The following is a 19,723-nucleotide window of genomic DNA, read 5'->3' on the forward strand; positions in this document are numbered from 1 at the left end:
TAGCAGCTGAAATAATGAGTAGAATGAATAAATATTATGAAGGAAGAAATACATTTGCATAGATATAAAGAATACTATAATAACCAACTGTATTAAGGAAAATAAAGAAGGTGAAAACATCACGATATACATCTATCCAGAAGCCGATATAAAAAAATACATCTATCCAGAAGGTCTTAGGTTCAAGTCTTGAAGTCCTGCTCCGCCTGATATATGATGCTAGCGGGTGGCCGTATGTATCCTGAGTTTATGCCCCTGGCTGGGTCCAAAGGACCCTACCTAGGATCGGTTCTCGGTTATCAAAAAAGATTTACAGCATATTAGACTGGCATTACAAGCTGATCAAAAAAAAAAAAAAACTGGCATTACAGTATATACCCAGAATACAACATTTGCACATCTCAAGCTTCTTTCCTTGTAACCCTGGCATATGACGAGTATAAGTGCGTCAGAAATGAATCTTCAACATTTTAAGAACAAAACTAAAACAGTTCTAGAAGCTTAGAATGCATAATGACATGGGCAGTTCCTGACTCAACAACTCTCCGTGATACTGTTAAAGATAGTAATGATTGATGTAGTTCGTTTTCAGATACATAGCCACAATGCAGCTCAACAACACAGACCTATTCGACGGAAAACTAAAGAGACACGGATCTTGAAGGTTAAAAATTGAAGTCCAAGACTGACAGAAATACCTAACCGGAATCCAAACAAGTACAGATATTGGAATTGACTTAGAATTTGGACAACCTGTCGGGTAATGAAGGGAAAATGGGGAGATGATGTGAACCGACCAATTAATAGCATTGTTATAAGCATATTATAAATGGAACTACAATAATTACATAACATCACAATCACAGTTAAGACTACATATGTGTGTGTACACTTACATATTTATAATTACAGATATAAATTCATCTATTCTTCAGAAGTGAAGTCAATTCGTCCATAGTGGAAAAACCCTATTATTAAATATCAGATGGCCGCTGACACAAGATTTGAACAATTCTGTTTTGTATTTTGGGTATAGTCTTCTAAGCCTGATATATGCAATCATACACACTCACACAAGCCAAACCCTATTAAGTGGTGACTGACATGTACACTTCAAATCAACACTCCCCATTCTATTTCTGTATGTTAAAACTCCAAATTTCTCACCTGAAACAGTATATTCCAAGGGCGGTAGTTATTTCGTGAATGACTGATACGGCGAAGTGCAGATATAGTGAGCCTGAGTCCAGCCAAAAAAATATGTCAGCCACAAAAATGAAAGTCGACATCAAACATACAGTTGTGCCAACAAAGATCATCAATAGCAAGAGACAACCTTAAAAAAGAATTCAAAATATACAAAATATAGGGCAGTATAAGGCTGCATTAAGCACTTTAATGTTAATAGTGATGCCCAAACAAAGCGAGCATGTTTTTAATAAAAGAATGGGACTTTTTCCTCCTTAATTAGGATTCTGAAGTATTATTTCAGGGGAAAAAAATAAGGATGGAATTTCTTCAAGTTGGCAATAAACATATTAAAGCAAGGCAAGAACATCAAACCTGTGTATACACAGTACAAAAGAAGAACCCATCTGTCATCAACTAAAGGAACTCTGCAACAAAGTATGAAAGTAAATCAGGCCCATTGGCATTCATTAAACTGTCCCAGATAAGTAAAAACGTCACATACCCATCATTCAATCTGGCGGTGAGAGCATTTGCAATGGCAAAGGGAAGGTAAAATAAAGACTGCAAAAGAAATAACACAAATTCATAACAGAATACCATAAATTATGCAAATCTTGGGGTTCTATCCAACAGTGATTGAAGAATACAACAGGAATCGCCAAGAAGTAATACAAAAATTCATAAAAAAAAAATAATCAACAAAATTAATGTCAAGTGCTTCAGGAAGAAAACCTAAAAGGAAAACTTGTTTTATTCTTATCCATAAGTTATTGAACAGTCTATTTAGCAATTTAAAAATGTCATCAAGCAGAAATTTGATCCAAGAGAAAAAGGCGTAAAATTTTAGATGAATTCCCAACCGTAAGAAGCTTTCACAACATTATGCATGTCACTCTTGTTATTACAATTGTTATCCTTGATTATTTTTTCCATTTTAGCTATGGTGCCATATTTTTTTAAACAGGCTGATATACCAGGTCTAGAAAGGAATGGTGAAAAGCCATGCGTTTGAAGAAAAAATATATGTTACACAAATGTGCACAAATGCAAAAGCTGAAGTGAGAAGGCAACCTTTGAATTTAGAGAATAATGGTGATCATTATGCTTATAAGGGTTAAAGAAGGCATGCCAGTTCACATGGGTTTCTATCAGAATTTTATGTCAATAGCATATTACTCTGTCCTTGTCTATATGATAATCACATACCTCCTTCAAGGGGTTTACTAAAGCACCAGTGACCTTGCATGTGGTTCCAGAAAATCTTACCCAATTTCAATGAGGATTTAGACTTCAAAATTGAACTTTATGTAAATGTTTCAAGAAGTTCAAAAAGTGTTTTCCTGATACAAGGAATCAAACAAAACTTTTCTTTTTATTTTGTCCTTTATTTTCTGTTTAATTATTTTTAATGCGGAAGGGATCAACTGCAAGCTGTTGAAAGTAATCAATTCAGAAGGAAGAAAGGAAGTACGAACCTTAGTATTACCAAATACGACTATTGTATTATTCAGAACCTTCAGCTGCGATTCTTGATATTTAAATATTTAAAATGATCAAGTTACTAAAAAAAAATAGCAATTTTATTCAAATGGCACCTATAGGGGGCACAACACTTAATGAACAACAGGAAGTCCAAGCTACATGATTGGAGTCAGGTTGCTAGGTTGTGAAGTTTTCAACCCTACCTATTGCTAGCTCCAATGATAATGGACTGACACGCAACATATGCAAAGCGACATGAACCATGGGGGAAAAAGAGAAATAAAACAAAAACATAAACCATGAACGTAAAATGTATTTTAATCACCATAGCTTCAGGATTATTTGAGGAGAAAATGCAACATACCATGCACATACTAGTTTTTAATCCCTTGGGTTCATCACACAAGTGAGACAGAATCATCCTTCCCTGCCAAAATAGCTTTCCTTCAGAAATTATTTGATAACAAGTTGACTAGAAGAAAATAAAACAACAAAATTTCAAAAATTAGCACCAGCGCAACCTAGGTATTTTCGCAATGGAAAAAATGAACCTCATCAATGAACCATAATAAGCATCAGGAGACATGGTTGGAAGAAAATAACATTCATTAAATTTTTTTACCAATCACTGCAAACAAATTAATTACTAAGTATACCAAGTATCCCAAACATCGTGTCTCCTCCATTTAAAGGAGTTCCATTTTTTATTTTTTTAAATTTCTAGGGATTGGGTTGCTATTTGCCATTCTTAGTGTTGGCATGTTTTCTAGTCTGCTAGTTTGCATTGTCGTTTTTTGTTTAGTTTTCTTTTCATTGTATGAGGACGTCTTGTCCTCTCTCTGTCTCATGCTTTTTCTTAATAAAACTTCCTTTGTTGATGTTCAAACCAAACAACAACAACAACAACAACAACAACAACAACAAAAAAAAAGAAGAAGCAATATTTGAAAGGGAAATCTTCAAAATGAGGAGGGTGAGCCTATCATGCATTCGAGTGTTCAAATCCAATAAGTAATAAGTAACTGTGACGTAGATCTACAAATGTTAAGAGTTGTACTTGGTATAGCTATCTAAAAGTGCATTCGCTTACACAGAGCAGAGAAACGTAATTATGAATGAAGGCAAAATTGAGGCTATTCTCATAAAGTATTCAGGCTTATAAGTAGCTGAAAAGATGCAGCCAAGGTTTAGCTGCGATTAGAGCAAGCATGTTTTGATTTCAGAAATAAATTGAGAAACACTCAAACCCATGGACCAATTATTATACGGTTTGCTTCATACGTAAATGAAAGAGTAACAGAGAAATTTTCCTTAACGATTTCTTTAAAGTAGTATAAACAATTTATTTAAAGTGTTTTGAAGAAATATGCACATAATGTAGTGTCACTTGTACATACTCTATGTGAATTAAACTTGGCTCATTTTGGACACCCAAAGTAATGCAGATGCCAGCGAACAATAAGTAGACAGAGGCCCTACTGAAAATGGCTAACATGCCTATTATTAAATAGAACAAGTGTCCCAAATATTATGGTGCAATGTACTTGAGTTACAAATTAATCAATTTAGTTTCTGCTTCATAACACATGTGCACAATTGCTTCATAATGCAGCAATGGAGCACTTTGTAACAACTGTAATCTTCTTCAAGAATAGCCAACCATGTGTGTTCAATTGAAATCCTAGTCCTTTAATTACCAATGCAACAGATTTCACCTCACAAGGGACCTATTGTAGCTATGAGAAGTAGACAAATACTCTAATGACAAGACAACATAATAACTCAGAACCAAACATCCCAAATTACAGGGCTTAAAAATTGGCCAAACCAATACATAGCTTGGGTAGCTTATCGAAGAGGAGCTGAGGCCAAATATTCTTCATCACAAGTCCATATTTTTTATAAAACTCTTGATTGATTATGCATCTAGTATGATCTCCAAGAATACATTACAGAGTAACAGAGATCAAACAGCTTTAATTGACATAAAATATCAAGTTCAAAGGACTGGATTCAGAAAGAGATATCCTACCACAAGGAACCCAAACGCGAATCCAGTTCCCACTATAACCAAATGTGGATAGTTCCCAATTAAATCATATGGAGACAAATAATCCCTGCACAAGAAATAACAACCATATTGAAAACAAAAATGATCAAATATGATCCCCGAGCTAAGCATGTGAAAAACAAATAGCATGAATAGTTACGTACCATATCAAGACTCCTCCCACAAGCACAACAAACGGGTAAAGCTGACAAGAAACAGTGACAATACATCTATTTAGAAACTTGAGAAATGATAGACAAAGCATTCAATATTAATGCTTATGTTTTTCATTTGGTGGAGGTCAATTGGGTCATTCCGTCCTCTTGTGAGCTTATGTTTTGTATTGATTTTAGAGGAGGATTTGGATCAAATAGAAGGGCTTGGGTTCTATGGAGATGTGTGGCTTGTACAGTCTTTGGGGTTTTATGCTTGAAAGGAATGATAAAGATTTTTAGGAGAATGTAGAAGATTAGGAAAGAATTTGGGAGCAGTTGTGTTTTTAAGGCTCTTTAAACAGATTCCACTTTTTTTAATTTCTAGGATTTTTTTTTTTTTTTTTTGATAAATAACCAAATTTTATTAAGAAGCATCAAGATGATGCAAAAAATATAAAAAAAGAAGCCATAGAGGCTTCAAAAACAAACGAACTAACAAATCAAATCTTCCACAAATTCGACAAAAGCCAAAACATCCGGATCAACCGATCTAGTCACCCAACCATACAATATCGTAAGAAGCCGCCGTTCTAACCAAAGGACTGAATGAGACAGCCCCTAAAAAACGAGCCTATTTCACTCCAACCAAACCAACCATAGAATACAATGAGAAGTACGCATCCACGCCTTCTGACGTCTCCTTCCAACACGACCCCCTACCCAACTATGCAGGACTGCTTGAACCGACGCTGGCTGCACCCAAGCCAAACCAAAAGTCGCAACAACTGACATCCAAAGGCGAGAAGATACCGGACAATGAATGAGCAAATGATCCATTGACTCCGCAGCATCACAACACAAACAACACCAATTAACCAATATGTAGCCACGACGAATTAAATTATCCAAAGTCAAAACACGGCCCAACATAGCCGTCCACACAAAGAAGGCCACCTTAGATGGCGTACCCGGAACCCATACACACTTCCAAGGAAAAGCAACCTCCTCCACATGAGCAAGCACACGATAATAAGAAGAAACGGAAAAAGACCCTTTAGCCCAGGATATTCCCAAACCAAAGAGTCCTGTCCGTCCTCTCCCACTCTCAACTCATATAAAAAAGCCAACAACTCCACCAACTGACATTGCTCCCAATCCTGAACAACACGACGCAAGCCCACATTCCAAAAAGTCGAAACCCCCTAGCCAGACCACACAGCACCCACCAAAACCTCAGCATCGACGGCAATTCCAAAAACCAAAGGGAACCGCTCTTCTAAAGTGAGATCACCACACCACCTATCGCGCCAAAATCGAACCCTATCCCCTACCCCAACCTTGAGCTTCACCCGCTTCCAAAACTCCTCCCACCCCAACCAAATCCCCTTCCAAAGGCCAAAACCATGAGACTGCCCTACCCGCCCCGAACACCACCCGCCATGCCCCACACCAAACTTTGCTACCACTACCCTTCTCCAAAAACGGTCATGCTCTGCCACAAACTGCCACAACCATTTCCCCAACAGGGCTATATTGAACAAGACCAACCTTCGAATCCCCAAACCCCCCTGCACCTTGGGACGACAAATCCGATCCCAGGCCACCAAGTGATAATGGGAACCCTCCCCCCCAGAACCCCACAAGAAATCCCTCTGCAACTGCTCTATCCGCTTGGCCACTGATATCGGGATCACATGGACGGACATAAAATATGTTGGGATGGAAGAGAGAACACTCTTAATCAGCGTAAGTCTCCCTCTTTTTGATAAATACTATCGTTTCCATCCCGCCAACCGCCGCTGCACACGGTCCACCACTCTATCCCAAACCCTTTTAGCCTTAAAAGACGCCCCCAAAGGTAATCCCAAATACGTAACTGGTAAATTTGCCACCTTACACCCGAGAATAGATGCCAACACCGGAATCGTAGCCACCTCCCCCACTGGAATCAGTTCTGACTTTGCTAAGTTCACCTGAAGACCTGAGACGGCCTCAAAACACAATAACACACATCTCAAATACCCAATTTGATCCACGCCTGCATCGCCGAAAATAAGTTCATCATCTGCATAGAACAAATGAGAAACCGATAAAATTGCAGGAGCCTTTCCTACCGCAAATCCCTACAGCCGTCCTCCCTGCACCGCTCTAGATAACAACCGCCCCAGCGCTTCCATCACCAGTATAAACAATAAAGAAGATGAAGGATCTCCTTGCCGGAGGCCCCTATAAGTAGGAAAGAAACCCGCTGGAGACCCATTCACAAGAACTAACATCCGCACCGTGGAAATACAGAATTGGATCCAACGCCTCCATCGAACCCCAAAACCGAGTCTGTCCAACATATATAGTAAAAACCTCCAATTAACATTATCATAAGCCTTCTCAATATCAAGTTTGCAAATAAGCCCCGTCTGTCCTTGGCGGATTCAAGAATCCACACATTCATTTGCCACTAAGACCGCATTTAGAATTTGCCGCCCACCTACAAAAGCATTCTGAGACTCAAAAACGACCCCTTCCAACACACCTCGTAACCTGTTAGCCAGCATTTTCGCCAAAAACTTATACATACTACCTAACAGACTGATAGGACGAAAGTCCCGAATATCCTCCGCCCCACCCTTCTTTGGGATCAAAGCAATAAATGTGGCATTAAGACTATGCTCAAACTCACCAGTCTGATGAAACTGCTCAAACATTGCCATCACATCGGCCTTTACCACCTCCCAACAATGCTGAAAAAATGCTAATGTAAAACCATCTGGACCGGCGCCTTATCCCTAGGCATACTGCGCAAAGCCTCCAACACCTCCTCTTCTGCGAACGGGCTCTCTAACCTACAACTAACCGTGTCTGAAATAACATCGAAAGAAACACCATCCAGGCTTGGCCTCCAAACCTCCCCCTCATCCCGAAAAAGGTACTCATAGTAGCCCACAATACCGGCCCTAACCGCATCTGAAGAAGACTACTCCACACCATCTACACACAGACGACCTATCTGATTCACGCTCCGATGGGCATTCGCCATTCGATGAAAAAACTTTGTATTACGATCCCCATCCTTTAACCACAGACATCTAGATTTTTGTCGAAAGCTAATCTCCTCCATACGGGCAATGTGGCCAAACTCCTTGCGGACATCATCATGACGACGAAGATCTGCCGCAGGCAAAATCCCCTCGGATTCTATGACGTCCAATTCCTGCAACACAGCGAGCACATCGGCCTTCTGAACCTCTAAGCGTCCAAACACTTCCCTATTCCACCTCTTCAAATCGGGCTTATGAAGTTTCAATTTCTGTGCCAGACAACAACTAGGCAAGCCTGAGAGCACATAACTATCCCACCAGCCCTTTACTCGCTCTAGAAAACCCTCAGACAACAACCACATGTTCTCAAACCGAAACGGAGTCGGCCCACTCCGAATACCCCCACTATCCAATAAAATTGGCCAATGATCTGAAACTGGACAGTGCAAACGTGTTTGGGTCACATGTGAAAAATGCTCCTCCCAATCCCCTGTGACCAAAAATCTATCAAGCCGAGACATCACTCCACCTCCAGACCATGTAAATGCACCACCCTGCATCAGAAGATCCACTAACTCCACCTCATCAATGAATGACGAGAACATCCGCATAGAAGCCGTTACCGAGGTTGCCCCCCTCTTCTCCTCCAAACTCCGCACCACATTAAAGTCACCATCGACACACCATGGAACCCCCCACCGAAAGGCAATGTAGTGAAGCTCCTCCTAAAAACCAATCCGGTCTCCTCCATGAACCGGCCCATAAACACCTGTGAAGGCCCAGCGGAAGTCATCCTCAATACAACGAAAAAGGCAAGAAATGGAAAAAGCCCCCACCTCCTCCTCCTTTACTATCACCCTCCTATCCCAACAAAGAAGAACACCCCCAGCCACCCCTTGGGCAGGCAAAAACGTCCAATCCACAAACCGACCACCCCACAACTCTCAAACCATCTCTACCCCCAAACTCTCCATCTTGGTTTCCTATAGACAAACCACATCCACACGCGCAGTTTTTAACAAAGATTTCACCATCACCCGTTTTCCCCTATCATTTAAACCACGCACATTCCAAGACAACATTTTTAACCGCATTGCAACATCAAAGGAGTACCACGACCCTTCCTAGCAGCCCGTCCATTCCCAACTTCACTCCGGTCATAATTGAAAGAACACTCCAATCTTCGTAATTCCCTAACACTCTTCTCATTGTGTTTTAAAGGCGTCACCACTTGGCAATTCGGGGCACTCTCCCTCCAGGAGCCCTCAATGGCAGAAAATAAAGCAAAAGCCTCATGCTCATGACCTTCAAAAGACACCCCCAAAAAATGACTAACCTCATTAATGCCAGAAAGAACCCACCTCAATACCTCCTCGGAGCTCGGAATGACATCCTCGTGGAAGTCCACTACCGGACTATGAATGCCCTCCTCAACCGCAACATCACCCACAGCTACCTCAGCATCCACCACCTCGGGTTGGACCACCAGCGCCAGCTAATCTACCCGGGTGGACCAACAACCTTCATCGTCAGTTCCCTCAGTCTCGCATCCTTCCCCGCAACTCAGCTCCTGCAAACGTTGTTCATCCGCCACGAGTATAGGAAAATGGTTCGGAGAAACCTCAACAGTAGACCCAGGCGAATGTGAGGAACCTCCGAAATCCTCCACGGTAGCCTTCGCCTGAGGTTGCCCAGACTTCGGCGACGCTGCGATGACGGTATGGGTCCGACGAAGCTCCAATCCATCACGAAGGGAAGCACAAAACCGACTCAAGTCTGGATGCTTCGGAGAAGCTCAACAGGAGACCCAGGCGAATGTGAGGAGCCTTCGACATCCGCCACAGCAACCCTTGCCCGAGATCGCCCAGACTCCGGCGACGCTTCCATGGCAATATGGGTCCGACGAAGCTCCAATCCATCACGAAGGGAAGCACAAACCCGACTAAGGGCTGGATTAACCCGGGTTGGGCAGGGCTGGATCTTTCACCACTAGGCCTAAACCACACCCAGGGGCGTTGAAAATATCCTTACCACCAGCTAAGCCCACTTGTGGATGGTGATGGACCGGAGCCCAGCTTTGCCGGCCCAAAGAAACACCAACAGTCTTTTGGGCCTCAGAATGGCTCAACTGTTGACCTGGTAAATCCCCTATTGAGCCCACTACGAAGGCAACTAGGGTAATAGGAAAAACCCGAACCTATTTACCTAGATAATCGATGGGTCGCCCAAATCTCTGCTTATATTCGTTGACCCCCACGATCTTTGCAAAACCCCGATTCTTCCGCCGCAAATCTCGCCCTTTCAATTCGAAATCCAAACCACCCTCCTCGCCGCCGGGCGGCGCCACAGGCTCAACCAGCGGCCGGACCTCCACCCAAATTGGTAAGGAATATGACCACGATCCCCACCGAAGCAAGACAGTCGGCGGCATCTTTGCCAAACCCCTCACTCACAGACGGAAAGAGCCAAGATCCGCCGACGACACATCCGCCTCCACGAAGCCACCACACTGGTCGCCAATCACACGATAAACCTCCTCCCCACGAAGATGCAGTGGCAAGCCCGTCACACGGATCCATTCTCTTGGTCCTGGTGGTGATTCCGTCCCCGAAGCACAGAGGGCCAAGGGTGTCCACCATTCCAACAACAAATCTCGACCATCAAGAGTCCATCGCCGATGCAACAAAGTTTCCGCCTCGCGTCTGGAAGAGAAGACAAACAAAAAAGCTTGATCACCAAGTGGACGCACCTCCACCTGCCCCGACGCCTGCCACCATCGACGGACCCGATCGAACATAGCCGCAAAACTCAAACCTTTACCACCCACACCTCTCAGATGTCCCACCAATGCCCTATCCAGTAGTTTAAACCATTCACCTTCCATTGCTGTGTGCACCTAACCCGCCACTGCCATAGGTGTAGAAATAGGTTGCCCCATCCCTCGCACACCAACAGGGTGCTTTACCCAACCATCACCTAATCCGAACCCTTCAATAACCAAAGCCAAATCCCCCCACCCATCACCAAAAGCAGACATCAGAAAGAAAAGCTGAGACCTTCGCTTCCCCTCCGTCAACACTATTTGGATAGATGACCCACCCTCCTCCTCACCACGTCCCCAAACTGCTACACTACAGCTGCCGCCACTAAGGCGTCCCAAAAATCGAAGGGCCCCAGGATCCAACGAAGCCTTCCGCAATTTCGCCACCAACCAACATACTTCAAAACCAACAAGCAAGACCGCCCTTCGGAGCCTCTGACCCCGTTCCACAATCGACAAACTCCGGCGCCCAATCGCATCCACCGCCGCCTCCTCTAGTTCAAAAGACCGACCGCTGCCACCAAAAGCAGACATCGGAAAGAAAAGCTGAGACCTCCGCTTCCCCTCCGTCACCACTATTTGGATAGATGACCCAACCTCCTCCTCACCACGGCCCCAAACTGCTACACTACGGCTGCCGCCATTAAGGCGTCCCAGAAATCGAAGGGCCCCCAGGATCAAACGAAGCCTTCCGCAATTTCGCCACCAACCAACATACTTCAAAACCAACAAGCAAGACCGCCCTTCAGAGCCCCTGACCCCGTTCCACAATCGACAAACTCCGGCGCCCAATCACATCCACCGCCGCCTCCTCCAATTCAACTTTTCTTCCCTTTTTGATTTTGGTGGACTTCTTGTCCTCGTTCGTATTTCAATTTTTTAATGATTATCTGATTTTCTTTGTTGCCTTAAAAAGCTTCAATAGTAACAGGTTTACCATTGCCAACGCCAGTAGCATGCTTCCTTTCCTCGCCCGAACAACCTTACAAACATTGTACACACTGCACAAAAGCAGAACACCATATAAAGTAAAATCAAGCTGATGACCACCCAGAAACAGTTAAGAAGTCATGAATGTGAGCTTTGGCATGAGCAAAAAAATGTCATAAAACTCGAGACCAAAATAATCCTGCTCATATGAAGCCTATCATGTGTAATAGGATATGCTATTTAGAAAAGGAAAAAGAAAAAATATGTATATAGTGTGTAAGATATAATCTTTGATGTAATTATGTGCAACCAATAAGCTAAATATTTCAAGAACAGCTGAGTAATATGGACATGTATTCAGTCCACATCCAACAAACACAAGAAGAATAGCATCCTTGATGGTAATCACGCCAAGGATGCTGCAATGTGATTATAATTCATACCAACAATTTCAAATCAGCAACTCAAACCCTATTCTACAACATCAATCTATGACTTTGGGAATGTACAGCCCATTCACATGTAACATGGAACAGTACTCTACTAAAGACTACACGGTGGCATCAAGAAAGTCAAAAGGTTTTTTTTTTTTTTTTTTTTCTTCCTCAGGGCATCAAAGTAAATCACTACAGATACAAACAAATAAAGTAAGTAATTTTTTTGGCATTAAGAATATGAAGAACTACTCACTTGAATAAGCTCGTTGGTATAATAGCAAAAACTATTATTGCAAACAGTGTAACCTTGTTTATTGGGATTTCTGCAGTCAAAAAATGGATGGATAAATGACAAAATGAAAAAAATTAAATTAAATTAAAGCAACTCACATTTCTATAAATATCCTATAAAAATGAAAACAAAGTAAACAACAAAAAAGTTCATTAAAAAAAGTTCCCAAGCCAATTAAAAAAATGCACTCAGACAAGAAAAAAAAACAAAAATTATGAGTCACCATTCAAGGAGAGATTGAGACTAAAAAAATCTTTAGAACATAAAAAGCAATGGATTACGACATAGATATCAAGACAAATTAGGTAATTAATATTTTTTTCCTTCCTCAGGGACGATAGCCTCACTAGTAGCTTCCAAACAAAATGAACAGAGAAGATACTTGGTCCAACGCTTTCTCTTAACAACGGTAGTCAAACTAAAAACTGAAGTTCTGCCAAGAAGTAAAACAATGGCACCTAAAGGAATGTATGTAATACAGACGACACAAATTTCAGAATCCATCCTAGGCTCCTAGCTGGCTGAGAATGTATGCAGAAGGTTTATGAATCCTAGATTCAACAAAGAGCACCACCATGTCAGCCAATCTAAGACTCATTACTTCAACAAAGTAAAAGTTGTCAGATCATATGATCTTTTCTCATTTTGCAGAGAATTTGTTAATAGCTTCCACGGGAACGCATAAACATACAAGTTACGAAAACATAACACTCATATACAAGCATAGTTATCAGAATCTCGATTCGGATCTTACGATCCTACGATCTTACGATCTATTTAAGTACAATCGATCCGGATCGTGTGAAAAACTCCTTATAGGTAGGATCTTTCGATCCTGGTAGTGGGATCTTATAGGATTGTAGAATCCCGATCCGAATCCGATCCTATCCGATCCAATTTACAAGCCTTATTTTGTATTGTATGACATATTTTATTATAAATTTTATGTTTGTTGTCTAAATACCAATTTATGTGGTCAAAATAAATAATAAAAATTAAGTATTATTGAATCAAATAGACTAAGAAAAACAAACTAGAAAACAAACATTCAAATATTGCGGTAATTTAAAAAAATTAAATAGTCGGAAAAACAAACTTAGCTTTAGCAGAGTCTAAGGAGGGTAAGATGATTGCAATTTTATCCCAATTTTTTGAGAGATTATTTTTGTGACTTGAATCCGCTCCACCAGGAATGCTAACGACAAACCTTATCATTCGGTTAAGTTATTCTTTTGAGTTTTTAATATATTTTCATATCCAACTTTGTTAAATATTTTTTCTTCACTTTTTATGCATTATTGTAGATTGTAAAGTATTTTGTTATAGAATTCTTCTTCTTCTTCACCTTCTTTTTTGATGAAATACAATACTTTTGCCATCGAGTTTTCTATTGTATAATATTATATGTACATTTTACATAGAGTATTATATTTTTCATAATATCTTCACTTTTTTTTAATAGAATATAGGCTCATTTCGTATATACTTTATAAGAAATATTTATTTAAATTAAATTATTATGTAATCTGTCCTTTTCGGTAGGATCTTACGATCCTCGATCCGATTCTACAATCTGATCCTATAAACACCTCCAACGATCCAACGTAGGATCCCGATTTTAACAACCTTGTATACAAGTTAAAAAACACTGTCGCATTATAATATTTTTAGTATGTTTCAGAAGCAAGTAGGACAGACCAGAATTACCAGAATATGTTAATACCCCATACATTTTGGAACACACATTCCGAAACATGGTACAACTTTCATTCCAAATAAGTAAATTTATTGATCCAAAAATATTTTCCTAGTTATTTCCTTAGCAATGTCCTTAAGCAAAATGAAATCAAATACGGTGAAAGAAAATCTAGAGAGGGGAGTTTTGGAAAGACAAAATGTAAGAGGCCATAATGCTCCTAGCTAGAAGCTTGTTTTTACATGATTAGTTTGCAAAATAATATAATATGTTCCATTAGATCTCCACTTGTTAACAAAAAATTACTCCCATGTTTGTAAGTGCCTCAATAAATTTTAATATTGTGATTTATAGGAGCCTATCTTTAACGTATCACATTTTAGAGCATGTAACATACTATGTCCCGGTTTCCGTTCCTTGTCCTGGAATGATTCACATTCCAAGTAACTTTGGGACAAAACATATTTTAAGAGTAGAGTACACATATACAAACTCAAAGATGATACTTCCTTCTATCTAATGCCCACCTAAAAATATATCACACAGAACTGCTAAGGTAAATTTTAGTTGGCTAGGTAAAAGCAATAAACACAGGATCAACAACATAGGCACAAAAGAATTTGCTACAAGTTATTTGTGTCATACAAATCTGTTTCTAGATATACATAGGTCATACCATTTATCAACGGAACCCAGCTCAGAAATGGCAGAGACTTTCCAAAAGGTTGAGCCCACCAATCAGCACCTGAAAAAGAATGGAATAATATTATTACAGTATTATACCGCCTAAAAAAAAAGAAGAAAAAAATCAATGAATATGAGTCGCCAGCAGGTTGCCAGAGCTCGCCAAAAGGTTGCCGCCAGATAACCGGTGATAGCCACGATGGCCGGTAGTGAGGTGGTGGGGTAGTGAGGAGAGTGAACACTTGCTTTAAAGACAAGTGACTTTTTTTCATTTCCAAAAATTTGGAATCAATTCCATTGTTTTTAAAAACAAAATCAATATACCAAACAAGTTTCTTTTTCCAGTTTCCAAAAAAATGAAAACATTACCAAACGAGGCCTTAGGATTTATTAATTGGTTAACATATCAATATCTATAATGAATGCCTGAAGTATGTAAAAGGGCCTTAAATATGGTAAAGGGCCATACCAACTATAGCGGTAAAGAAATGGCACAAATATATCAGCATCAGACCCTCTGTAGGCCCATTGATAACAGGCAGAATAAGGGTATTGGTGAAATAGCTACACAATGAAAGAGATATTGATAAAGTTGCTAACCAAACTCCAAATTATTAGTATAATCCGAAAAACCAATGGCAAAACAGAAATATAACTTCACAAACATTGAAAACATGTAGAGATTATGATTTAAATAAATTAATAAATCTTATAAGAATAAACTGCATCAAAAGCATCAGTGCCACAAAGCAAATTTTTAACCATTAAATATTAAAGCATTTTAAATGGCTCCCATTCAAGGAATTCAAATCTAAATGTTGTGCCAAATCATGCATAGGCCCCTTCATGGCCTTAATCATGTTGCAAGCAAGTTAATTATATAAAGTCCATCTCCCTATGAAATTCCTTTAGAAATGGAAATGGCATAGCAAAACAACTTTATTGGCCCACAATGAAAGTGGAAATATTATGATAACTGAAGCATCCACCATCCCACAATGAAATTGGAAATATTATGATAAGTGAAGTGTCCACCATCCAAAAAATGAAGAAAAGAACAGAAAAAAGAAGAGGTGTGCAAGAATGAACAATCAAGTGTTCATAATAAGGCAGAATGTAATAAACCAGTATTAGTTGGACTGCTTACTGCTCCCATGTTGCCAAATAAAATGGAACAGCTGTTATCACCCAGAACCAGAAAGTAGTCCCTCCAGACATAATAGTACTCCCAAAGGCCAAGGACGCAAACTGATAAACATCATCAACAAAACATGAAAGAGATACACTTGCTATGGCCAACCAAAGACAATAACAGAATTACATACCGCACAGGCAAGTGCATCACATCCTGCAGTAGTGTTATATAACAAGAAAAAATTCAATCAATATTCTACATTATATATAAAAGAAAAGATAGGTTGCATGAGAAAGAAAAATCACCATGATCAAAAAGCTCCCCCAGTGGACTAGAGGAACTCGTCCGTCTTGCTTGCTTCCCATCGACAGCATCAAAAGTCTGGCAGTGGTTTGAAGGTCAAAACAGAAATTTCTGAAAGGGAGTAAACTCCCCATCCAAAGACCAACTAATGGAAAGAAAATCCAACACGACAGTCACAGAAAAGAAGTAAATAATGTTTCTTTTCACTTTCCCAAAACCAAAAGGTAAAAATGAAGTATGTCTCTATGGGAAACAGTTTGTCATATATAGAAAGATCACAAAAACATTTTCATTCTGGTGGTTTTTCCAATGTAGCTGAGCAAATGAGGTTTAAAAGCAACATATATCTAACTAATTCTAGAATAGAATTGTATATGCAAATCAGGCAGCCATAGTACAGGTAAAATGTGAAAGCATATATATATACACGTTTATCTACACACATAGGCAAAGAGTTGTCTGTTCATATCAAATTTAAAATTTTCAAATCTATTTAGAAATCAGAATCTGAAATAGCGCAATGCAGGTCAGGGCTAATAAAATAGATGAAAAAGAGCAGGGCCAGATTGGCATTTAGCAGAACTTCTAAATATTCCCATAGTCCGTGACCAATGCACAATATTTCACCTGAATGTCACCTCTAGCATGTGTAACTCACTAAGCATGAGATGTTTGAGAAGCAAAGGATGTTACTTACTTTCATATAAGGCTCAACCCTCCATTTTCTGTCCCTGGTGCGGTGTGGGATAAAAAATTGCAGAAATATGTTTACCATATTACAAAATGAAAACTCTATACCCAAGCTGAAGCCATTTACCATATCTAAGTTTGTCCTATGACTGAAATCACTAGTCCCACATCACAAAACTAATAAAACTAAGAGCCATATATAAGTTCCATTTACAAAAAAGTAACTCTAAGCAGCAGATTGCATGGCTTCAATGACTACAGATCAAACTTTTGATGTCTGGTGAAATTACCCTGAAATTTGGTCAACTTGCCAATTACCATCCCTATGTATGGACTGGGAAAAAGTTTCTCACAAACTACAATCATTTGCTGCACATTGCAAAAGTATTAAAACTAAGAAACATGTATAAATTCCACTCTCATGTATAAGTTTCACTCTCAGAGATGGGAATTTTTTACAATCATTTGCTGGGAATAAGTTTCTCCGGCAACTACAATCATTTGCTGCACATTGCAAAAGTATTTACATAGAGCCAATCAGTTTATTAAAAACCATTAAAGTCTGGCAGGTTACCAGAAGATAGGTTCAAATTGCATTTTTATATATAGGCACCAAAACAATATCAGCGAGAGAGAGGACAACCTTTTCATATTATTGAAAAGATACTTAGATCCATGCATCAAAAACATAAAAATAAAAATAAAATAACAGAAATTTTGTTTAAACTCCCTTGTATGAAAGTAAATCACATAATGCTCATGCCTTATGCTATTGAATTGCTACTTTCTACCAAAGACAATAAGAATGGTATTTTCCTTCCTAAGTTAAAACCTTCAAGGATACTTAGCACATTACGATCAATCGTGTAGAACTGTACAATTTCTGTCTGCACCAAGTACAAATGACAGCAAAGACCAAAGAGCAACCATTATAGGTGTCATACCATCACATTGAGGAGAAGGAAATTTTTTTAAAAAGAAAAAAGTGCACAAGGAAATAAATGAGACAACACTAATGAAACCCAAAAGATATAATTCATCAAGCCATCCAAGACAAGCAAGTATGAACATAAACTGCAAGCACATAGCAGGACAGAAGCATATGATAACACTGCTTGTGGGAAATTTAAGCAAACCTGATATAAGAAGAGAAGCAACCCATGTGCAAAAAGGACCCATCTAGGAGGAATTGAATCCAGGCGAGGTGAATATATCTGCAACACTTACATGTGAAAATAATGAAAGGGACACTTATCAAAGAAAATCGTCAGTCAAGATATTTTGCAACTATTTTAAAACTCAAACACAGTAAATGGAAATAAAAAACATAATCTTTTCTATCAGATAAGAGCCAGGGATTTAGATGAAAATTAACTCGGCGGCGAAAGTGCCCATTTGCCAAACACATACTTTCTAAAAATTACACATTATTTATTTTACAGATATTAAGATTCAGGATGTTAATTCAGTTGTAATCTGCATTTAGTTCAATTGTCACGGTTCCATGGCCCATATTCAGCACTACATCCAAGAGATGAATGTTATAGAACATTTTGCGACTTTTTCAGGACATTTGTAACTACCAAAAAATTTCAATTGTGTGTAAGTTCACATTCAAAACAGTCTCGTAGTGAATGTATTGAATTTTCCACTACCAAAATATAATCAAAGTATGAACTAGAACTAAACTGATTTTTTTTCCTTGTTGATCTTCCACTAAACTGAATTATAAAATTCAAATCTGAAACTAATGTGTCAAGAACATGTGATGAAATTTTCCGTCATCTAGAGTCATCAGGCAAACATTTAATTCAAAATAATCTAATCACACAGACATCCATGTAACAATCATGATGAAGAAACACAATCCAAATAAGAAAATTGTCGAAAAGAACAACTTTAAAAGCACTATAAGAATTTTCCAAGTATAAGCTTAGCATTAGAAAGATAAACAAATATACTCTTATGCATTTCTTGTGGTCCAGCACAGGACAAACACAAACCTTGTTCAATTGAGTAAAGAATTCTTCATTTATTTTTCTTTCGTTCAACTGAGTAGAATTTAGTTTTTGATTTCTGAGCTACCAATGAAATTTCAATCAGAATTAAAGGTGCCACAAAGAAATGAGGGAAGCTGTAAAGAACAAATGAAAGGTCAAGTGGAAAGGCATGATTGTCTACACTGGAGCCCAAAATATGACTCCATATAGAACTGAATGGTGAAAGTAAGAATTTATAGCTGATCCATATTTAATAATTAAGATTTTGCTAAATTGGGCAGAGATGAGTTTGTTTCTCTGATAAATCCTTTTTTTTTTTTACTTTCAATATTTTATTTTTAAAATGACCTTTGGTACCTCATTTCCTCTTATCCAATAAATTCCACAAATCTTGGGGATACAAACCGCTGAAAACTTACGATCAAGAGAAACAACATGTTTGCAATACAATAGATTTGACTTAATATTATGATGTTCTCATCAAACAAAGTGACACGTATCAAGAAAGGGGAAAAAAACGAAAACAAAACTAGAGAGAAGGAGAAAAATATGTAAAGAAGTATGCAAACCACAATAAAGATGTCATTAATCAATAAACTTTAAAATGCAGTACAGAGAAGCAAATGCATAGTAAGAGAAGGAAAATAACTCACATAGCTAAGCAATGTAGATATGACCAAGAACATGAATCCCATAAGAGTAATCTGGAGAGGAAAAAAAGGTGGCACAACCTATGAGTAAAGCAGTAAAAAGCATAAAAAATTGAACTTTACATATCAAGAAAATATGAGATGGTTAGCAAAGAGTGTTTTACCATATTTG

At 39.0% G+C, this 19,723-nt stretch overlaps 1 protein-coding gene across 2 annotated transcripts; it reads right to left on the bottom strand.

Annotated features, from left to right (window-relative positions):
- Positions 1 to 37: 37 nt before the first annotated feature.
- On the bottom strand, positions 38 to 19,655 carry LOC114258149 (choline/ethanolaminephosphotransferase 1). Of its 2 annotated transcripts, none has more exons than XM_082892709.1 (16): positions 19,555 to 19,655; positions 18,038 to 18,115; positions 16,214 to 16,289; positions 16,099 to 16,121; positions 15,921 to 16,021; positions 15,243 to 15,337; positions 14,766 to 14,834; positions 12,355 to 12,424; positions 11,672 to 11,735; positions 4,888 to 4,928; positions 4,706 to 4,790; positions 3,038 to 3,100; positions 1,694 to 1,752; positions 1,564 to 1,616; positions 1,168 to 1,240; positions 38 to 423 (listed from the first exon to the last, which is right to left on the bottom strand). In XM_082892709.1, the coding sequence occupies exons 1-16, from the start codon at positions 19,594 to 19,596 to the stop codon at positions 402 to 404; spliced, it is 1,014 nt and encodes a 337-aa protein (XP_082748835.1). In that variant the 5' UTR covers positions 19,597 to 19,655; the 3' UTR covers positions 38 to 401. The 2 variants fall into 2 exon arrangements, with proteins under 2 accessions (XP_082748835.1, XP_082748834.1); XM_082892708.1 differs by having other exon boundaries at positions 2,999 to 3,100.
- Between the last annotated feature and the right edge of the window lie 68 nt (positions 19,656 to 19,723).

Source organism: Camellia sinensis, chromosome 10, assembly GCF_055761805.1.
Source record: "Camellia sinensis isolate YWXY chromosome 10, ASM5576180v1, whole genome shotgun sequence".
NCBI lineage: Eukaryota > Viridiplantae > Streptophyta > Magnoliopsida > Ericales > Theaceae > Camellia > Camellia sinensis.